At 36.7% G+C, this 19,079-nt stretch overlaps 1 protein-coding gene across 1 annotated transcript in view; it reads right to left on the reverse strand.

Annotated features, from left to right (window-relative positions):
- Positions 1-4,139: 4,139 nt before the first annotated feature.
- SLC12A7 (solute carrier family 12 member 7) overlaps positions 4,140-19,079 on the reverse strand; it is a 315,751-nt gene continuing 300,811 nt past the window's right edge. Inside the window, exons 21-25 of the mRNA XM_077809176.1 lie at positions 18,268-18,375; positions 10,838-11,019; positions 9,575-9,589; positions 4,880-5,013; positions 4,140-4,231 (exon numbers count right to left, since the gene is read on the reverse strand). Coding sequence (XP_077665302.1) covers positions 4,140-4,231; positions 4,880-5,013; positions 9,575-9,589; positions 10,838-11,019; positions 18,268-18,375 — 531 coding nt within the window. The remainder of the gene's footprint in view (positions 4,232-4,879; positions 5,014-9,574; positions 9,590-10,837; positions 11,020-18,267; positions 18,376-19,079) is intronic.

The following is a 19,079-nucleotide window of genomic DNA, read 5'->3' on the forward strand; positions in this document are numbered from 1 at the left end:
ATAACTATTAGTTTCAAGGATTGTGACTTTCATATTTGAAAAAAAAATACTTATTAAGTTAAAAGCCATATTTGTATACACTGAAAAATGCTGCACTTCGATGTGTACCCCTAATTCTTATTAATGGCTAGAGTAGCTTATGGTATTGCATCCAAGAGAAGATGGATTTCTTTCTGCTATTTCAGACCCAATAGTTTCTACATTCTTTTAGGTACATATTCATAATCACCACCGTGCACTTCAAGCAGGGGTGTGGTTGTCTGGCTGGCCAGGAGAGGAGGGCAAAGCTTTCTGGCATTTTCTGGGGGGAGGAGGGGAGACATAAGACTGCTGGAAGAGCAGTCAGCATGGTGGATGACTGCTTTCAGGCTGTGGGGAGGAGGGGAGACGTAAGACTGCTGGAAGAGCAGTCAGCGTGCTGGATGACTCACCACCTAGTAATGGGGGGTTTAAAAAGATCAGCATGGGCTTGGCCACTCTCTTTACCTGGAACAGGCTGGGTAACACCCATCCTCCCTCCCTCCCTCATTATGTAACAAATATGCCGGGTGTTTAGCTATATCTGCTGTGGACACTATGCTAGCCACCCTGCTAAGGGGGTCTGGGAAGGAATTTTTCCCTTACCACCATATTGGCCTTGTGCAGTGGGGGGCTTTTTGCCTTCCTTGCAGCAGGTTCAGGTGGGCTGTGTTCATGCACAGGCGGTAGGCCATATGTCGCAACTCTTTATTTAACTGTATAGAGGATGTTCAGTGCAGGTACTCCATAAATTAAGGCACAAAAGAACGGAAAAATGGCCTGGAAAAGGAATTAAGGAGAGGTGCTTGGTAACTGAGCAAGCCGGGGGGCAGTTGGGGACTCCTATGATAGGTACAGCAGAGAGCCAACGCCCCCATCATCATAGTCCACCTTAACCCTTCCTATGAGGGGGGGTGGTCGGTAAGGTCCCGGCAAGGGAATTACTGGAAGGACCTGGATGAAAAGGGGGACTTGGAAGTCCTCCTGGAATTGGCTGGAATTGGTAAGGTCCTGGCAAGGGAATTGCTGGAGGGACCTGGATGAAAAGGGGGGGAGCTGGTGGAATTGAAGGGTCCCGGCAGTGGATCTGTTGGAGGGACACACATTTTGCACCTGCACTGAACATTTTTTATTCACTGGGTTAGTCCCAGACATCTATCTAGGAGTCTAGGATGTGTGTTTCAGTTATAATATTGAATGAGCTTTGGTATACATAACTACTTGACCACACACTCTAATATTCTAAACCAGAGAACTGAAAAGAAAGCATAAAACAAAAAATGTGCAAGTTTAGACATACTGCAGCAAAACTATTGAAGATATCTTTCAAAACAGGGCCTGGAATGTACAGCATTTACTTCTAAGGTTGCTATAAGTGTGTGTAAAAATATTTCTTTATAGAGACTATAAACAGTAAATAGTATTGTACAAACAAAACAAAATGTAAAATGAGTTGATAAGTAGAATACATTTTATAAGCCATTTTTATCTATGACTGAATATATACTTCATCAATGAAATTTGTGGAAAAAATGATTTAGCTGAAATGCTTACTGAAAATATATTGGCAGATCTATCATTTAAAACATGAAATTATGTTCCCTGCACAAAATAACAAACATATTTTATTTTACACATTGCACTTTGTCTTCAGTGTAATTATGCCACATCTCTTAAACTAGTATAGTCCCTAGGTGCTATTGCAGTATTTGTGGCCAGCTATTTTCAGTATCAAGAAACACTGGGCAGTGACAAATAGTTTTAAGATGTAATTTATAAACTTAATTTTATGGCCAGTCATAATGCACAGAGGTGTATTATTAACAAAAAGCTGAAAAATACTATATAAAACAAATATTTACAAATTTAATAGTTTACTCCCAATTCAGTTGGCAAAGAAATTCTTCATTTATGTATTTTATAAAAAAGGTCAGTTTTCAGAAAATCAGATTTTCTTTCAAGAAATAAAAATAATGAAAAGAAATAGGGTGACTGTCCCTGCATTTAATTTAAAGCAGAAGACTACACTTAACTGGTCAAAGTGAGCCTCCTTATTTCCTACACTTCAGTTTTATCATTTGAATTTGACTATTGCATACCGTATGTCGAAAATCATCACCCATCACAAGGCAGAATCACAGACATATGATATATAAATGCCCTACTGTCCCTATTCTCTTCCCCATCGCTTGCTATATCCATCATCTAAACAGGAGATAGCTAAAATTCTCAAGTCCTGGTTTCAGCTCTCAGACTGCTCCAAAATGCAATAGCCCCCAAGGAGCCATTCACTAACCCTGGGATCACTGGAATGCAGTGTACTACAAGCATTAAAGAACTGTGTGTGAAAGAGTAGGCAGAATACCTTCACCTCCATTTGGAGATTATCCTTACATAGCAGCGGTGCAAAGGGGGTCATACATTTTTTTTATAACTTAGTAAAGTCAGCAAAGTTAAGTTTAGATGAACATACAAAAAAGGTAATTTAAAAGAATTATAGTAACAAGGAGTCTGGTGGCACCTTAAAGACTTACAGATTTATTTGAACATAAGCTTTTGTGGGTAAAAACCCCACTTCTTCAGATGCATAGAGTGAAAATTACAGATGCAGACATAAATATACTGATACATGAAGAGAAGGGAGTTACCTCACACGTGGAGGACCAGGGTGGATGTAATCCACTCCCAATAACAGATGAGGAGGTGTCAATTCCAGGAGACTCAAAACTGCTTTTGTAATGAGCCAGCCACTCCCAGTCCCTATTCAAGCCCAAATTAATGGTGTTAAATTTGCAAATGAATTTTAGTTCTGCTGTTTCTCTTTGAAGTCTGTTTCTGAAGTTTTTTTGTTCAAGTATAGCTTGAAAGTATACTTTCAAATCTGTTATAAAATGTCCAGGAAGATTGAAGTGTTCTACTGGCTTTTGTCTTTAATAATAATAATTTCAAATTTTCCACCTAAGCAGACAAAGCATCGATAATTTTGGTGTGAGGCCAGCTCTAACGTCACACTGCCATACACAAATGAGGGCCCCTGGCTCAAGTCTAACATTTCACACTAGCAAGTTTTTAATTTAAAAAAACCACCCCCACATTCCACTCCCAAACAAATTATTTAGCATCAGCTTAAAGCTATACATTCAGCTCCAACACAAAATGAGTGTGGGGTGTAAAGAATGCAGAGGAAAATGGGTTAGGGCTTAAGCTGATTTCAGATTGCGAGGCAGAAGTTCTTCAGACCATATGTGTGTCTTCGTATGTTGTCTTCATATGTTAGCCTTTAAGGTGTCACTGGACTCCACTGAATGCATCCAATGAAGTGAGCTGTAGCTCACGAAAGCATATGCTCAAATAAATTTGTTAGTCTCTAAGGTGCTACAAGTACTCCTTTTCTTTCTACTGGACTCCTTGTTGTTTTTGTGGATACAGAGTAACACGGCTACCCCCTGATACTTGTCACCATGCAAAGAATTATAGTAGTTAGTAATGGCTGAATTGTGAATTTTTATTTAACCAATTTTGAAATCAGGTAATTCCTTTTATGTCAAATAATTAAATATGTCAAATGTTTGTACATATTTCTGAATCAATATGAACCAGGAGACCTAAGATGAAACTGTGATCACAACAGTCACAGATGCACCACAGCAGCATTTGTCAAGAGGACAAAATAATAAGACCAGGGTTTCTTGTTTGAAATATTTCATATTTTGTTGATAAACTTGGAAGGTTTTAACATAATTTAATTATCCTTTTGTAGAAGCAAAATAATACAATTAATGTTACTAAAAATGCAGATTCTGTTTTTTTCTCTGATTATGCACATTTAAAACATTAGTTACTACATCGGCCATAAAAATTACCTTTCCCTTCTTGGGTCTCACACCAAGATTGCTTAAAAAAATACCCTCCTGATATTTAGCATTTATTTAATACTACAATATATAAATTTCTTCTATAAAGATAAATCTATGTAGTAAATAATTTCAGATAGATTCCTTTGAAAGAAAGCAGAACACATGATCAGAAGATTCAGCTGGTGCATCATTTCAAGTACACAGGTAATTTCATTTCAACTGTTCAAATTACCGCAGTTAATCTGTTCATATTCTGTAACAGCATTAGGAGTAAATGGTGATCACTTCACGTCCACCACCTCGCACTAAGAGAACTCTGTTCAGACCTTCTGTCAAAACTTCCAAAAACTCCATGTCTGGAGGACAATCAAGTCAAGGTTTTAAGATTATAGACAAGAAATAAAACAACCTTTAAACATAATACTAAAAAACCCTTAATAAATTGTATTCCTGCATCCAAAGTGCAAGTGCAGCAGCTGCATCCAATAACCTGCCTAAAGCACCTAACACATTCATCTTTCATGAAGTGTAGCCACAACCATTTTAGGTCCCAGCATGCAAAGAGCCTCCCAGCTCAGATCACGAAGGAGTAATAAATGTTGGGATCTATGTAGGCACCCCAGAAATACTAATAAATAGATAAAATTGGTATTAAACTCTATTATTTTTATCTAAGCATTTTAGATTAAACTGAACCCAGAATACGAGTGTTATCATTAAACAAAGACAACATTTTCCCCCACTACTTATGGTTTCATGAAAACATTCTGCAAGCGCTGGTCTTAAAGGCATAGGTCTCTCTAGTTAAAATACGAACAAAAAAGCCACAGTACAGACAAAAAAAGCACACAGCCCCTATATACATATAAACAGATATACACATGCTCATTCTACTCATTCATAGCAATAACAACTTTAATTTATGCAACTGTTGATCTATATGATATTGTTACTTTTTTGTAATATAGTATACTTCACCATTAAAACAATAAAGCATAGGATACAGTTTTCATCCCCTTTTTTGTTTTTAGGAGGTCCGGGCATATTCAATAAAACTAGCTGAGCATGTTGTGACTTATTTAATATTACTCCATTGAGCTTCACAGCAGTGTGCATTCTTCTCACATTTGACTGATTCCTAGTACAGAAACAAACTTTTCTACAGTAAAAATGTTATTGTAACCAATAACTATTTTAATCTGTACACCACAGATAAATTTGTGAACTATGATAATTAGCTGAAAATGTCATACTTGTAATAGAAGGAGATGCCTAAAAGGATTAAACTTAGATCTCAGTACATCTTAACTTCTATAATTATAGTTACTCATTTATTAAAAATCAAGTCCAATTTTGATGGTTTATGAAAGAAGGGCTATAATTTTTAACTTAAAATTGGTAATACTTTCCTTCAAAATAAAATGAAATCTAAACATGAGTACTGCTTTCAGGACAATTTCCTTGTAAGTGAAATTTAAGCCAAGGAGTGGATATAGATTGATAGAGATTCCTAGAAATCTAATTGAGGGAAGAATGCAAAACAAGGATTTATAATGGAAATTCAGACACAATCTTTGTTATAGCATTTCTAAATGCACTGTAGCAAGACTCTGCAGATACAGTGGGATTTTCCTTAAATTCCTTTGAAAATCCCAGCATAAGTTAAACGACAGTCATACTATAAAATCTTTGAATGAAATTCAATTCATAATGGGAAACTATATGAGAAAGTAGCAAAGTGGTTAGTTGTTGGCAATAACACCCAAAGACACCACCAGTCTTAGCACTTAGGATGGAACAATCCCATGCACTTCTACAGACTAGGGACCGAATGGCTAGGCAGCAGTTCTACAGAAAAGGACCTGGGGTTACAGTGGTCGAGAAGCTGGATATGAGTCAGCAGTGTGCCCTGGTTGCCAAGAAGGCTGTATAAGTAGGGGCATTGCCAGTAGATTGAGGGACGTGATCGTTCCCCTCTATTCGACATTGGTGAGGCCTCATCTGGAGTACTGTGTCCAGTTTTGGGCCCCACACTACAAGAAGGATGTGGAAAAATTGGAAAGCATCCAGCGGAGGGCAACAAAAATGATTAGGGGACTGGAACACATGACTTATGAGGACAGGCTGAGGGAACTGGGATTGTTTAGTCTGCAGAAGAGAAGAATGAGGGGGGATTTGATAGCTGCTTTCAACTACCTGAAAGGGGGTTCCAAAGAGGATGGATCTAGACTGTTCTCAGTGGGGTAGCTGATGACAGAACAAGAAGTAATGATCTCAAGTTGCAGTGGGGGAGGTTTATGTTGGATATTAGGAAAAACTTTTTCACTAGGAGGGTGGTAAAGCACTGGAATGCGTTACCTAGGGAGGTGGTGGAATCTCCTTCCTTTGAGGTTTTTAAGGTCAGGCTTGACAAAACCATGTGCTGGGATGATTTAGTTGTGGATTGGCCCTGCTTTGAGCAGGGGGTTGAACTAGATGACCTCCTGAGGTCCCTTTCAACCCTGATATTCTATGATTCTATGATTTAGTCATTCTTTTAATTAATCTCACAATGGTTTTGTTATGACATTTTTCTCCTTGTTGTTTGTCTCTGTCTCTAGAAATAAGTTATATGGACAGGCTTCTGAGTTCACTGGTGTGAAAAGATATAGAAATGGACATAATAGATACAATGACCAGATATCAGAATTTATCAGGGTGTCTTGGGTATTGCAGAGCTGTTCCATTTTTCTGAGTAGTCCTATTGAAATCAGTTTTGTCCTGGCTTCAGTAAAAATTATTAGACATCTTGGGTGACTTCCACTGTGCTGCTCAGTGACTGCCTCTAAGATCTTTGTTTTCCACATAAGCAGATATCACTTCTGCTCCCACCAGCCACAAGAAAGGTGCTTACATTTTGCTTACAAATGACAGGCACACCTGTCATCTAAATGGCCACAACTGAAGCTTTGAAACTCTATGCAGACCTCTTTCATGGTATGTGGGATCTTTTGGAAGGAAGCCCCCTTCTCAAGCAGTGATGATGTCTTTTGTCGATGGGATTACTGCTGTGCTGGCCTATGCTAATTCCCATATGTTTTTATTTAACATTGTAGTTTTAATGAGATATCAGAGTTGCATTTGGGTGATGAGGCCCTGGCATGCTGGTTTGACTCAATGCCCTGGCAGAGTGAGGGTTGTCTGGCAGGCAGAAGAAGGCTATAGCTCATTCTCTGGGACTCCAGAAAAGCTACCTTATAAATACAGCATCTCTTGGACTTGGCTTGGGGTGAGGGAGGGGGAGTAAAAGAAGGGAAAGGGACTGTCCATGTGACTCTCCCTCCCCTCAGATGCCTTCAAATTACAGCAAAATTGTGAGAACAGAATTTCTCATCCAACACGTAAGGTTTTCCTATAAAAGGGATATCTAACATGAAGAAATTATTAATTGGAGAAGTTGTTGGATAGGAACTCAGTGAAGGTGACAGATGACTGGCACTTTCTGGAACAAGAAAATACAGTAGAACCTCAGAGTTAAGAACACTAGAATTATGAACTGACCAATCACACACCTCATTTGGAACCAGAAGTATGTAATCAGGCAGCAGCAGACACACACACACACACACAAAGCAAATACAGTACAATACTGTGTTAAACATGAACTACTAAAAAAAAATAAAGGGAAAGAAACATTTTTCTTCTGTATAGTAAAGTTTCAAAGCTGTATTAAGTCAATGGTCAGTTGTAAACTTTTGAAAGAACAACCATAACGTCTTGTTCAATGTTACAAACAGTTCAGAGTTATGAACAACCTCAATTCCCAAGGTGTTCGTAAGCCTGATGTTCTACTGTAGTTTGGACTCAACTTTTGGGATTCTCTGTAGTTTAAAGGATAATGATGTGAGAAGACTAAAAGAAAATGATGGATTTAGTTAGGAATTGATTAGGGCATGAATGAGGATTAGAACAGAAGCAGTCTCAAAGTAAGGATAAATTATGGCAATATATCACCAGCTGTGATAGGCAGATTAATAAAAAAGGGAGATGTATAATTTCAAGGTTTGTGGCTTTGGAAACAAAGTTAAAATCCAGATAAACCACATGATTTTATGCCTGTAACCATCAGCCATATTTACTAGGACTGTCAATTAATTGCAGTTAACTCAAGCGATTAATGCAAAACAAATTAACTACATGAAAAAATAGTTGCAATTAATAGCAGTTTTAATCTCACGGTTAAATAATAGAATACCAATTTAAATTAATTATAAAGATTGTGGATGTTTTTCTACATTTTCAAATATATTGATTTCAATTACAATATAGAATACAGTGTTCAGTGATCACATCATATTATTATTTTTATTGCAAATATTTGCACTGTAAAAAAGATAAACAAAAGAAATAGTATTTTTCAATTCACCTCATCCAAGTACTATATCATGTACAATACACCTCATCCAAGTATCTCTTTATCATGAAAGAGCCACTTACAAATGCAGAATTTATTTTACATAAATTCACTGAAAAGGAAAACAATGTGAAAAGTTAGAACCTACAAGTCCACTCATTCCTACTTGTTGTTCAGCCGATTGCTAAGACAAACAAGTTTGTTTACATTTACGGGAGATAATGCCTACTTCTTATTTACCAAGTAGCGGGCAGCAATATCTATTTACTATTTACCCTATTCCTTCCCTACCTGTTTGCCATGCTCATTGATTGTATAATGTTTAAATTTAGATTGCAGGATCTTGGGGGCAAAGATTACTTTTTCTATGAAGAGCCTAACACATTTTTGAGTGCTATCAAACTAATAATAATAAGATTAATTTGGATACAGATTTTTTTAACCTGAAGGATTTACTTCATTGTTTATAATTCTGTGCAAGTAATTATGGTAGCTAGAAGATGACAAAGAGTGAGAGAGAGAGAGAGAGAGAAATCAAAGATCATAGAGAGAGAGCTACAAAGTCAGCAACAAAAGACAGAATTCGGTGTAAGGTAGAGGATGTCTTTTAGCACTTCTGTCAAAACAGAGAAAACCCAAGAACAAAGAGAGGAGGAAAAGTAGAGTACTTCTAGTGGCTCCATTGGGGTGGATAAACTGCCTCTGGACAGCTACATGATCTGGTTTTATGAATCTGTTGGTAAATTTATTTGCTTCCTATAGCCCAAATGAAGAGTATGTGTGTGGGGGTGGCGGGTGGGGGGAGGGTTGTATTGTACAAGGAAATCTACAGTTTACCAGTTGGGAAATGCAGGCTTTTTGAATAATACAATTTTTTAACAAGTCTCAGTCTCATTTTTTTCAGCCCACAGTGCCATACAGTAGCATAATCATAATTAAAATGTTTAATACATACATTCAGTGTTCTAAGAAGATAATTAGAAAAAATGAAGGTCACTTATTTTGCAACCAAATACTGTCAGGTTTTTAACGAAAGATTTTGCTATTGACTACATTGACCATCATTTTTGAGAAACTTATATGTATACTATGAATTACTCTGAAATAAAAAACTGATAAGGTATAGGAACTAAAACAGAAAAAGCTGACAGGAAATACTATGCTAATTATATTCACATGCCAAATCACAATATGTGCACAATATGCATACTGTAAATCATGGGAAGCAACTACTTTAAAGGAAACATGCAATAATAATACACAAGAACCAGGGAACACAGCCTAAATTAAATCAGATTTGACTTACAGATTTCCCCATTCTCTACATGGAAGAGAAACAAACATGAAACTATATTGCTTTATGCTATTTGGTGCATTTTTAAATATAGCAACTTCAGCTGATAAAACACTGTACAACTTTTGTGGTCTGAATTAAACTTTCCCTCATTGACAAGTAGTATAATTTTAGAGTTCTAATATCTAAATAAAAAATGTCAATCTATGTTTTTGCATGAATCAAAACGTCTGCTACCAGAAAATAATTTAAAAAACAACAATTTTAAGTAAAATATAAGTCAGTTTCTAGTACAGCTTCTGAAGAGAACAGTATTTTAAAGTAAAACTCTATCATAACCAAACTGATATTCTGCATTTGTAATAGGTAAAAAATTCCAAAGAAAACAGGCTCCTAAGTGACAGAAGTTTCATTTTCAAGAGGATCTAAGTTCATTTGACTTTCAGTTTACTATTATTATTATTAAAGGTTAGCTCTTACAAACTTACACATCTACACAGTAAACCTCCCCACCCCTCCATGGCAGTGAGTCTCAAGAGCCCAGGTCAACGAACTTCAGCTTGCAATATGGGGCTAAAAATAACAATGTAGATGTTCCTGCTTGAGTAGGAGACCGAGCTCTGAAACCTAGGATGGAGTAGGGTCTCAGAGCCTGAGCAAGAATGTTTATACTGCTATTTTTAATCCCATAGTGCATGCCCAAGTCAGATGACCTGGGCTCTGATACTCCCTGCTGCAGGAGTTTTCCGCAGTGTAGGCATATCCTTAAGCTCCTGTCTTGCAGCTTACATATGTGGGGAAAACCCTGGTACCTGGGTAGAATCTCATTGACTTCTGAGGGCACAGGGGTCCACCAATCTGTTGTAACTCACAAGAGTGGGGCCTAAGTCTGTTTAATTAGAGTACATGATTGAATGAATTTCTTAGGACAATATTTAGCATCTTCTTTGCAGTTATTTTCAATAAGAACATTATACGTGTAATATGACAAATGTAAAATGTGAAAATGCTTCCTCTAAAGCACGGTTACAAGTAATGCAAATGTATCAGTCACCCAAATTAGCACTTATTGCCCAAACATTCGCCTCCTCTACGCTTCACGTAGGGCCTTATCTTGTAAAAATGTATGCATGTAAATTCTGCCCTTGACTTCAGTGGCACTACTCCTGTCTATAAAATTACTGGCATGCATATACGTTTTTACACGATGAGGCCTGAAATAATACCAGAAAAAGGATAAAACCAGAAACTTATTAAAATCACATTTGTACTTACGGCTTCATGTTGAAGATATCTTTAAAACCTGTTATATTTGTTTCTCTATTTTTGTGCTTTTCAGCTATAAACTTTTCTTTAGTCCAGGTCATTTGCACTTTTTCAGGTGTAGCAGCAGCAGTATCACACTTAACAACCGCTGCTGAATGGGACGCAGTGTTTCTGTCATGTATTAACTGAGCCTGAAAAAAAATAAAATAAAGAGAACAGGTCAAAATATAGTCGTTTTAGAGAGACAAAGAAATTTAAATCACTGATCTGCACAACCTAAATCAATGGGAGTTGACAGACTTTAATTGGAGCATGATCAGCCCCAAGAGGTTTACAAACTATGATACCTTATGCTGCAAACACATGCTTAACTTTAACATTGAAGCCAACAGAACTACTCAGATACATGAAGTTATTCATTTGTGTTTACTGGGGTCTAATTGAGAGGCTTATTTTTATAATTAAAACTAAAGACAATTTGCTTTAATGAAAATTTGAGTCCAAATTACTGTGCAACTTCAATTCTAATTTGAAGATTTTCCTGGGAATTTCCATATGTTTAAAAAGATGTTTTTCCAAGCTGTGATTAGGGTACCCATTAAGAGTGAAAAAAAGACCAAAAATATATCTGCAAATACTTTGCACTAAGTAGCACTAGCAGAGATATCAGAAACAATTAACACTGAATTGGTATCTGAAATAAAAAAATCAATGTCCCTGTTTAGGACAGCAATAATGTCTAACTGTCTTTCATTGTTATGGAACAGAAGACATTTACAATTACATTAAAAAATGCAAAGGAAGGGAATATTTTGTGTTAGAGATACTTGGATTTTATTTCATTGCTTAAATGGAAATTAACACAAATATGCCCACAGTATCTAAAGTATGTGGAATATAAAGAAACACTAATGTAATGCCACAAACTAGGATACCCATCTTTGGACATAAACATTTAAAGTGCCATATTTTCATCATAATTGAACTAATAAAGAAATTGATGAGTGACATTTATAGTGTAAAGATTCAGATGTTTCACCAGAATTATACAAATAGTGTTGCTCTCTATTTTTGAGAAGTATATCTTTAGGGGGAGGTTTGCACTCCAACAGTGAAATTGACTTCAGGGGGGCCAGAATTTCATGCTAGGTTTCTGACTAAATGGACTTAGAGATGCTTCAGCACTGGCTATATGCTGCCTGATACATGATAGACTTCTAAATGCAATTTTTATTTTAAATATTTTGAAGGAGTAAAATATGCTTCTCAATCGAACTCCTCAAATTCTAGAAATTACTTAAATGAGGAGGGAGAAGTTGAAGATATCTTTGCTAATTTTCTTGAGACTTTTAGAAATTCCAGACATTACTTCTCAGGAAAATCTATAAATGAGAGAAGATGTAGTATAGTGACAGTTTGTAATAGCAGGTATATACTCAAAAGATAGTGCCGTGATAATAAAAATAAATCATAGTAGGTAATACTAAAATCTAAATTTCTTGAGGATTGTTTCCAGACAAGAGAAAGGAGAGGACAAAAAGGTTGTTTTCTATCACATCACTACCTGCATCAATTTTGTTTAACCGCAATTATTTATTTATAGGAGGAAAATGGGCAAATGTTTTGTAAAAAGTTTGAAAGCTTTAGAGAAAAAAATCTGCAATTTCATTTCCAGTCTTTAGTACTACATTTTCTAAAGTGGCACTGTAAGTGTTGTAATGAGAATGGAATATCCAGTCAGTACTACTTCAGACTACCTCTTCTTCTGGATTGTCATTAGGCAGCAGAGCCTGTATATGTTGACCAATGGGCTGTGGACTAGAGTAGCTTTTTCTTCTGACTAAGCCTTGAGACTCATCAGTGATGCTCTGAATCTGGGACGTGAAGGTCACCAAGTACAACCAGCATACAAAAAAAGGATATAATTAATTATGCTACTCAAATAACAATTTGTCTTTATTTAAATAGCTGAAAGTGGGAGTATTCTGAAAACAGATACAGATGCCACTATGTAATTGTGTTTGCCTTTTACAAACATGGTGCTCATTTGCACAAATTAGCATAGCGATGTATTTCTAAAATTTGATTGAAGCACTACTTTGAATTTAAAAGAAACAGAGATCAAAGAGCTATTTTGTACTCAAACAAGCAGACTGTACACAAAAGGAAAAAGATATTTACTTCAATAGAAGGTCACACATGTAAAAACCTAGCTCCATAGTAAGTTAATGAGTTTGTTTTCTTGGTAACAGACAAGAATTTTTACACAAACCCAAAAATAATTTTAGAAAACACACACACACACACAACATGTATTGAACAGCCAAACTCAAACACTCGTAATAATTACTAAACAACTATTGATATATGTTCAGTTTACATTTAGGTTTTGCCAAGGTATGTTGAATATATTGTGACAGGGTCAGGCCAGGCTATAGGAGAGTAATAGAAGGCAGATATATTAGCCCCAGGCTAAGTACGTCCCTTTTCTCTGGGTGCCTGAATGCAATCATCTACATATAAGATTCATATCACTATCTGGGATATACTGGGATGTAGTGTTTTGGAAGGTGAGAGAACAAGCCATCAACAAAAGAAGCACGAAATCATTTGGGGGCTTCCAGACCCAGTATGTTTTTACATTAACACAACCACAAACAAGAGCAATAAAAAAGAAGAAATATTGAATTAAGGACAAAAGGGACCATTATATAGTCAACTTTGACTTCCTGTATAACACCAGCCATGGAATTTTATCCAGTTATTCCTGTATTGAGTCCAATAACTCGAGCTTGACTGAAGTATATCTTCCAGAAAAGCATTCAGTCTTGATCTGAAGACTTCAACAGACAGGTCATCCACCACTTCCCTTAGTAGTTTGTTTCAATGGTTAATCACCCTTACTATTAAATTCAAATTAGAAACAAGGCACAGATTTTTGTCTACCTTTATCTTCCAGTCATTGGTTCTAATTATAACTGTCTCTGCTATATTAGATTAGATTAGAGCCCTTTATTATTTGGTATTTTCTTCCTGTGAAGGTACTTATACACTGTGTTCAAGTCACCTCTTGATTAAATTAAAGAGACTGAGCTTCTTAAATCTCTGTGTACAGCACTTTTTCTCAAATCATTTTTGTGGTTCTTCTCTGCACCATCTTCATTTTTCAATATCCTTTTTAAAGTGAGGACACCGGAACTGAACACAGTATTCCAGTATCTGTCTCACCAATGCTGCATCAGAGGTAAAATCACTTCCCTACTCCCCCAGTTTATTTATTGAAGAATCACATTAGCCCTTTTTGCCACAGCATCACACTGGGAGCTCTTTTTTAATTGTCTACTGTGACTCTTAAATCCCTTTCTAGAGTCACTGCTTTCCAGGATACAGTCACCCATTCTGTAGGTAAGTTCTGCATTCTTTGGTCCAAGATGTATGACTTGCATTTGTTGTATTAGAAAATGCATTTTGTTTGAACGGGCCCACCTGATCAAGCAATTCAGTTCACTCTGTATGATTGTCCTGTCATCATCATTATTTACCACTCCACCAACTTTTGTACCTCCCTAAAATTTACTTCCAGATCACTGATAAAAATATTGAACCCTGTTATGCTTAGAACAGATTCCTATGGAGCCCCACTAGAAACCCCTGCTTAATGATGCTTCCCACATGGCAACTACTATTCAAAGCCCCCTTCTAAACTAGGATTAGATATGACAGAACTTTCATTTGACTTTATTTCTATGCAATGTTATAAATATTTATGGACTTATTATTATTACTTTGAATAAATTAACGGGAATATGACTTTTCCAAGTGAAGTGACTATAAAGTAATTCAGAATTCACTCTCATAAAGGAAACATACAAGAGGGCTTATCTGTTAGAGAGGCAGTGTTTTCTAATACAAGACTGGCATCTCTGCCACTGACTGACTATGTGGCCATCTCACCTGGGTGTGACAGTTCTCCATTGTTAAAAAGGAATAATACCTCCCTACTTCACAGGCATGTTGTGAGCATTAATGAATGCATGTATTTTGAAGATGACAACACTATCATATAAGCATGAAGTTAAAAAAAGAAGAAAAGAGTATTTTTTTACCTGTGTGAATAAGAGAGCATTCGGGGTGCATAAGATTATTCAAGAATATTGAGATTTAAATAGCAGAAATGAATTTAAGAGATTTTCACTGACGGATTGAAGACATGGTGCAGATATGTGCCAAAATCCAGAGTGTTGCATGAATATATTTTATTTTAAAAATACATTTTTATGAATAAAGCTATGCAACAGTTTTGCCATGATTTTTTTCCTGCAGTAAATTAAATTAAAATGTTGAAACATTATAGACTCACAGACTTTAAGGCCAGAAAGGACCATCATGATAATCTAGTCTGACCTTCTACACATTGCAGACACATAACTTCACTCACGTACTCCTGTAACAGACCCTAACCTGTGGCTGAGTTGCTGAAGTCCTCAAATCATGATTTAAATACTTCAGGTTACAGAGAATCCACCATTTACACAAATTTAAACCTGCAAGTGACCAATGCCCCATGCTGCATAAGAAGGCAAAAAACCCCAGGGTCTCTGCCAATCTGACAGGGGGAGATGGGGGGAATTCCTTCCCAACCCAAATATGGAGACCCTGAGCATGTGTGCAAGACCTGGGAAAGAATTCTCTGTAGTTACTCAGAGCCCTCCCCATCTAGTGTCCCATCACTGGCCATTGGAGATATTTGCAGCTAGCAATCACAGATCAGCTACATGCCATTGTAGGCAGAGTCATCATACCATACCCTCCATAAACTTATCAAGCTCAGTCTTGAATCCAGTTAGGTTTTTGCTACCCCTACTCCCCTTAGAAGGCTGTTCCAAAACTTCACTCCTCTGATAGTTAGAAACCTTCATCTAATTTCAAGCCTAAATGTATTGATGACCAGTTTATATCCATTTTTTCTTGTGTCAACAGTAACACTTCATTTAAACAACTCTCCCTCCCTGGTATTTATTTCTCTGGTGTATTTACATAGAGCAATCGTATCTCCCCTCAGCCTTCTTTTGGTTAGACTAAATAAGCCAAGCTCTTTGAATCTCCTCTCATAAGGTAGGAGACTCAAATTCATCTGATCATCCTAGTAGTCCTTCTCTGCATCTGTTCCAGTTTGAATTAATCTTTCTTAAACATGGGAGACCAGAACTGCACACAGTATTCCAGATGAGGTCTTACCACTGCCTTGTATAATGGTACTAACACTTCCCTGTCTCTACTGCAAATACCTTGCCTCATGCATCCTAGGACTGCTTTAGCCTTTTTCACAGCTGCATCACGTTGGCAGCTCATAGTCATCCTGCCATCAACCAGTACACCCAGATCTTTCTCTTCCTCTGTTGCTTCCAACTGATAAGTCCCCAGCATATAGCAAACATTCTTGTTAGTCTCTAAGTGCATGACTTTGCACTTTGCACTATTAAATTTCATCCCATTTCTATTATTCCAATTTTCAAGATCCTCCAGATCTTCTTGTGTGATAGTCCGGTCCTCCTCCACATTGACAAACTCCCAACTTTTTCTCATCTGCAAATTCTATTAACACACTCCCATTTTTTGTGCCAAGATCATTAATAAAAATGTTAGAAAGGTCCCAAGACTCATCCCTCAGGAACTCCACTACCAACCTCCCTCCAGCCTGAATTCACCTTTCCATATGACCTGTTGTAGATTCCCCTTTAAGCAGTTCCTTATCCACATTTTAATTCTCATATTAATTCCCATCTTCTCTAATTTAAATAATAATTTATCATCTGAAACTGTATCAAATGCCTTACTGAAATCCAGGGAGATTAGATCTGGTACATTTCCTTTGTCCAGAAAAACCCAGTTATCTTCTCAAAGAAAGAGATCAGGTTGATCTGGCATGATCTGCCTTTTGTAAAACCATGTTGTATTTTATCCCAATTACTATTTACATCTATGTTCTTACTACTTTCTCTTTCAAAATTTGTTCCAAGAGCTTGGAGGCAATTGACGTCAAACTAACAGGCCTATAGTTTCCCAGATCACTTTTCTCTCCTTTCTTAAAAACAGGTACTTGTGATGTTCTATATTTTTTTGGTCATCACTCTTACAAGACTATGATAAATTTTGTACAAAGTACACCTTGTGAGATATCATTTGAAAACTCATAATCTGCTGAATATTGTTGTCCTGGCAAAATGTGTGTATCAATATTGTATGAGAAATTATTAGATTCTACTATGTATCGTTGTTATAACATGCTCCAAAGCAGTCATAAAACATTTTTTCAGAGACAAAGACACCCTAGTACCCCACTTAGGTGTTAAACAGCTATCAATGTCATTCTTCATCAACAGGAAGGTGTAAACAAGAAATTTACATTTCATCACAGAGACAGTTCAACCCTCACATCCACAAGAGACTATGTGTTGCCTACACCCCAGCTGGGGGTAATCCTCAAAGAGGGGAAGATGATATAAAAATGAGAGACAGTGGGATAGCAAGGCTGGTGCATATATCATTTTCTTTGACAAAATGACGGACTTTCTATGAGCTTGCATTGTTCAGTAGTGTGCTGGACAGCACAAGATGCACATTACTGGGGGAAAGTCTGACACTAAGAATTTGCAGGTGTCACCCTGTATGTAATTCATGAGTGACTAGTCAGTGTGCTCACGTGTTTAGCTGTGAGTAAATTTGCATGCTGAAGGCTGTGTGAGCAGGCCAAGAGTGGCTGTTCTGACAGCAAAGCAGTGTAAAAGGCACCCCAGGCTAGCGATTAAAGGAGACACAGCTGTTCAACAGTCCAAATTGTACTCTGGATAATGTCATAGTACTATATTAGCAATTCTCCGGTCACAGGGTACGACCTCAGAGTTTACGGATTCATTAAAAATCCTTGCTATATGTTAGATATATAGTGTAATTTTCTTAATTGCTTTATCACGTCTTGCAGATTTCAAACGCTGACATGATGGCAAAAATAGTATTACTGAAAAGTATAAGGTTGCATCATCTATTTAACTCAAAATAATATATTTTAAAATTCTTCAGTTAAATTTTTAAAATCCTTAAAACCCAGGAAAATAGATATGTTTGATGACAAGCATGCAAACACAGATGCTTTTAGTGCAGTATTTTAAACTCCAATCTACTGTTATAGTTATTCTGGAACTGTAGTAATTCTAGTATTTCAGTATTGTTTAGAGCTAATATTAATGACTCATTACACAGAAAGATAAAGTAAATCAAATATTCTCTTACAACTGATAAACCAGTACATAATTCATAACAAAAGAGGTTTTATTTTATATACTTGTTATGAAATTGTTAGAGATCATGGCCTAGCATTACCATTTCCACTTGCTTATACTTGGTTTTCATAAAGTTTATAGTCAAGTTAAATTGTTTACCTCTCTTTCCCTTTCATTCTTAGACAGCTGCATCTGTTTTAACATCTGAGATCTCTGCTCCATCATAAGAGTCTTCTCATATGTGAATGCTGAAATATCATTTTCAAACTGCAAAATAAGTATGCCATCATTAAAAGGAGAAAAATCTCATTTACAACCCCCTTCCCCCCCCCCCCCCCCCCCCGGTCATTTGGGTAACATCTTGGGGTTTGCTTTAATTTGTGTTAATTTATATCCTAACAGTATTTCCAATATCTAAATATCTTCTGTTTTCAATGCTTTGGAATTCTAATTTTCAAGTCTACACAGTATTAAAATACTCCTTCAAAAATATGCCACTAGACACTGTATCATATCAGAAAAATTTAAGATACAAGACTTTCCATTGTTCTGTTCTTATACAGACTGCAGGAATGAGGATGGGCTAAAGGCCACCTTTTAAACCATCTTTGCACCTCTTGTATTCTGGCCCCAACCTGCTAATGCACAGGCTTGTAACTGCACCTCTAGCATGCATCCAATGGTGGGAGGGCTTGAGGGGAGTGGTCGTAGTGCAGAACTGACCCAAACTCTACACTGCCTAGGGAACAAGCTAACACTAGGGGTATTTTCTGGGGGACTGATTCCACACAATTTGCAGTCCTTTTATGCACCAAAGAAGAGTAAAGAGGCAAGACTTTAATAAAGAATATGGTCCTTTGTGTCTTGAGACATTGAACAAAAATTAAGTGAAACTATATAATATAACAAAATAGAGATAACATTCCTAATGAGAACAAAATAAATAAAAATATCTATTTAAAATATGCTCT

This window comes from Eretmochelys imbricata, chromosome 2 (genome assembly GCF_965152235.1).
Source record: "Eretmochelys imbricata isolate rEreImb1 chromosome 2, rEreImb1.hap1, whole genome shotgun sequence".
In the NCBI taxonomy this organism is placed as follows: domain Eukaryota; kingdom Metazoa; phylum Chordata; order Testudines; family Cheloniidae; genus Eretmochelys; species Eretmochelys imbricata.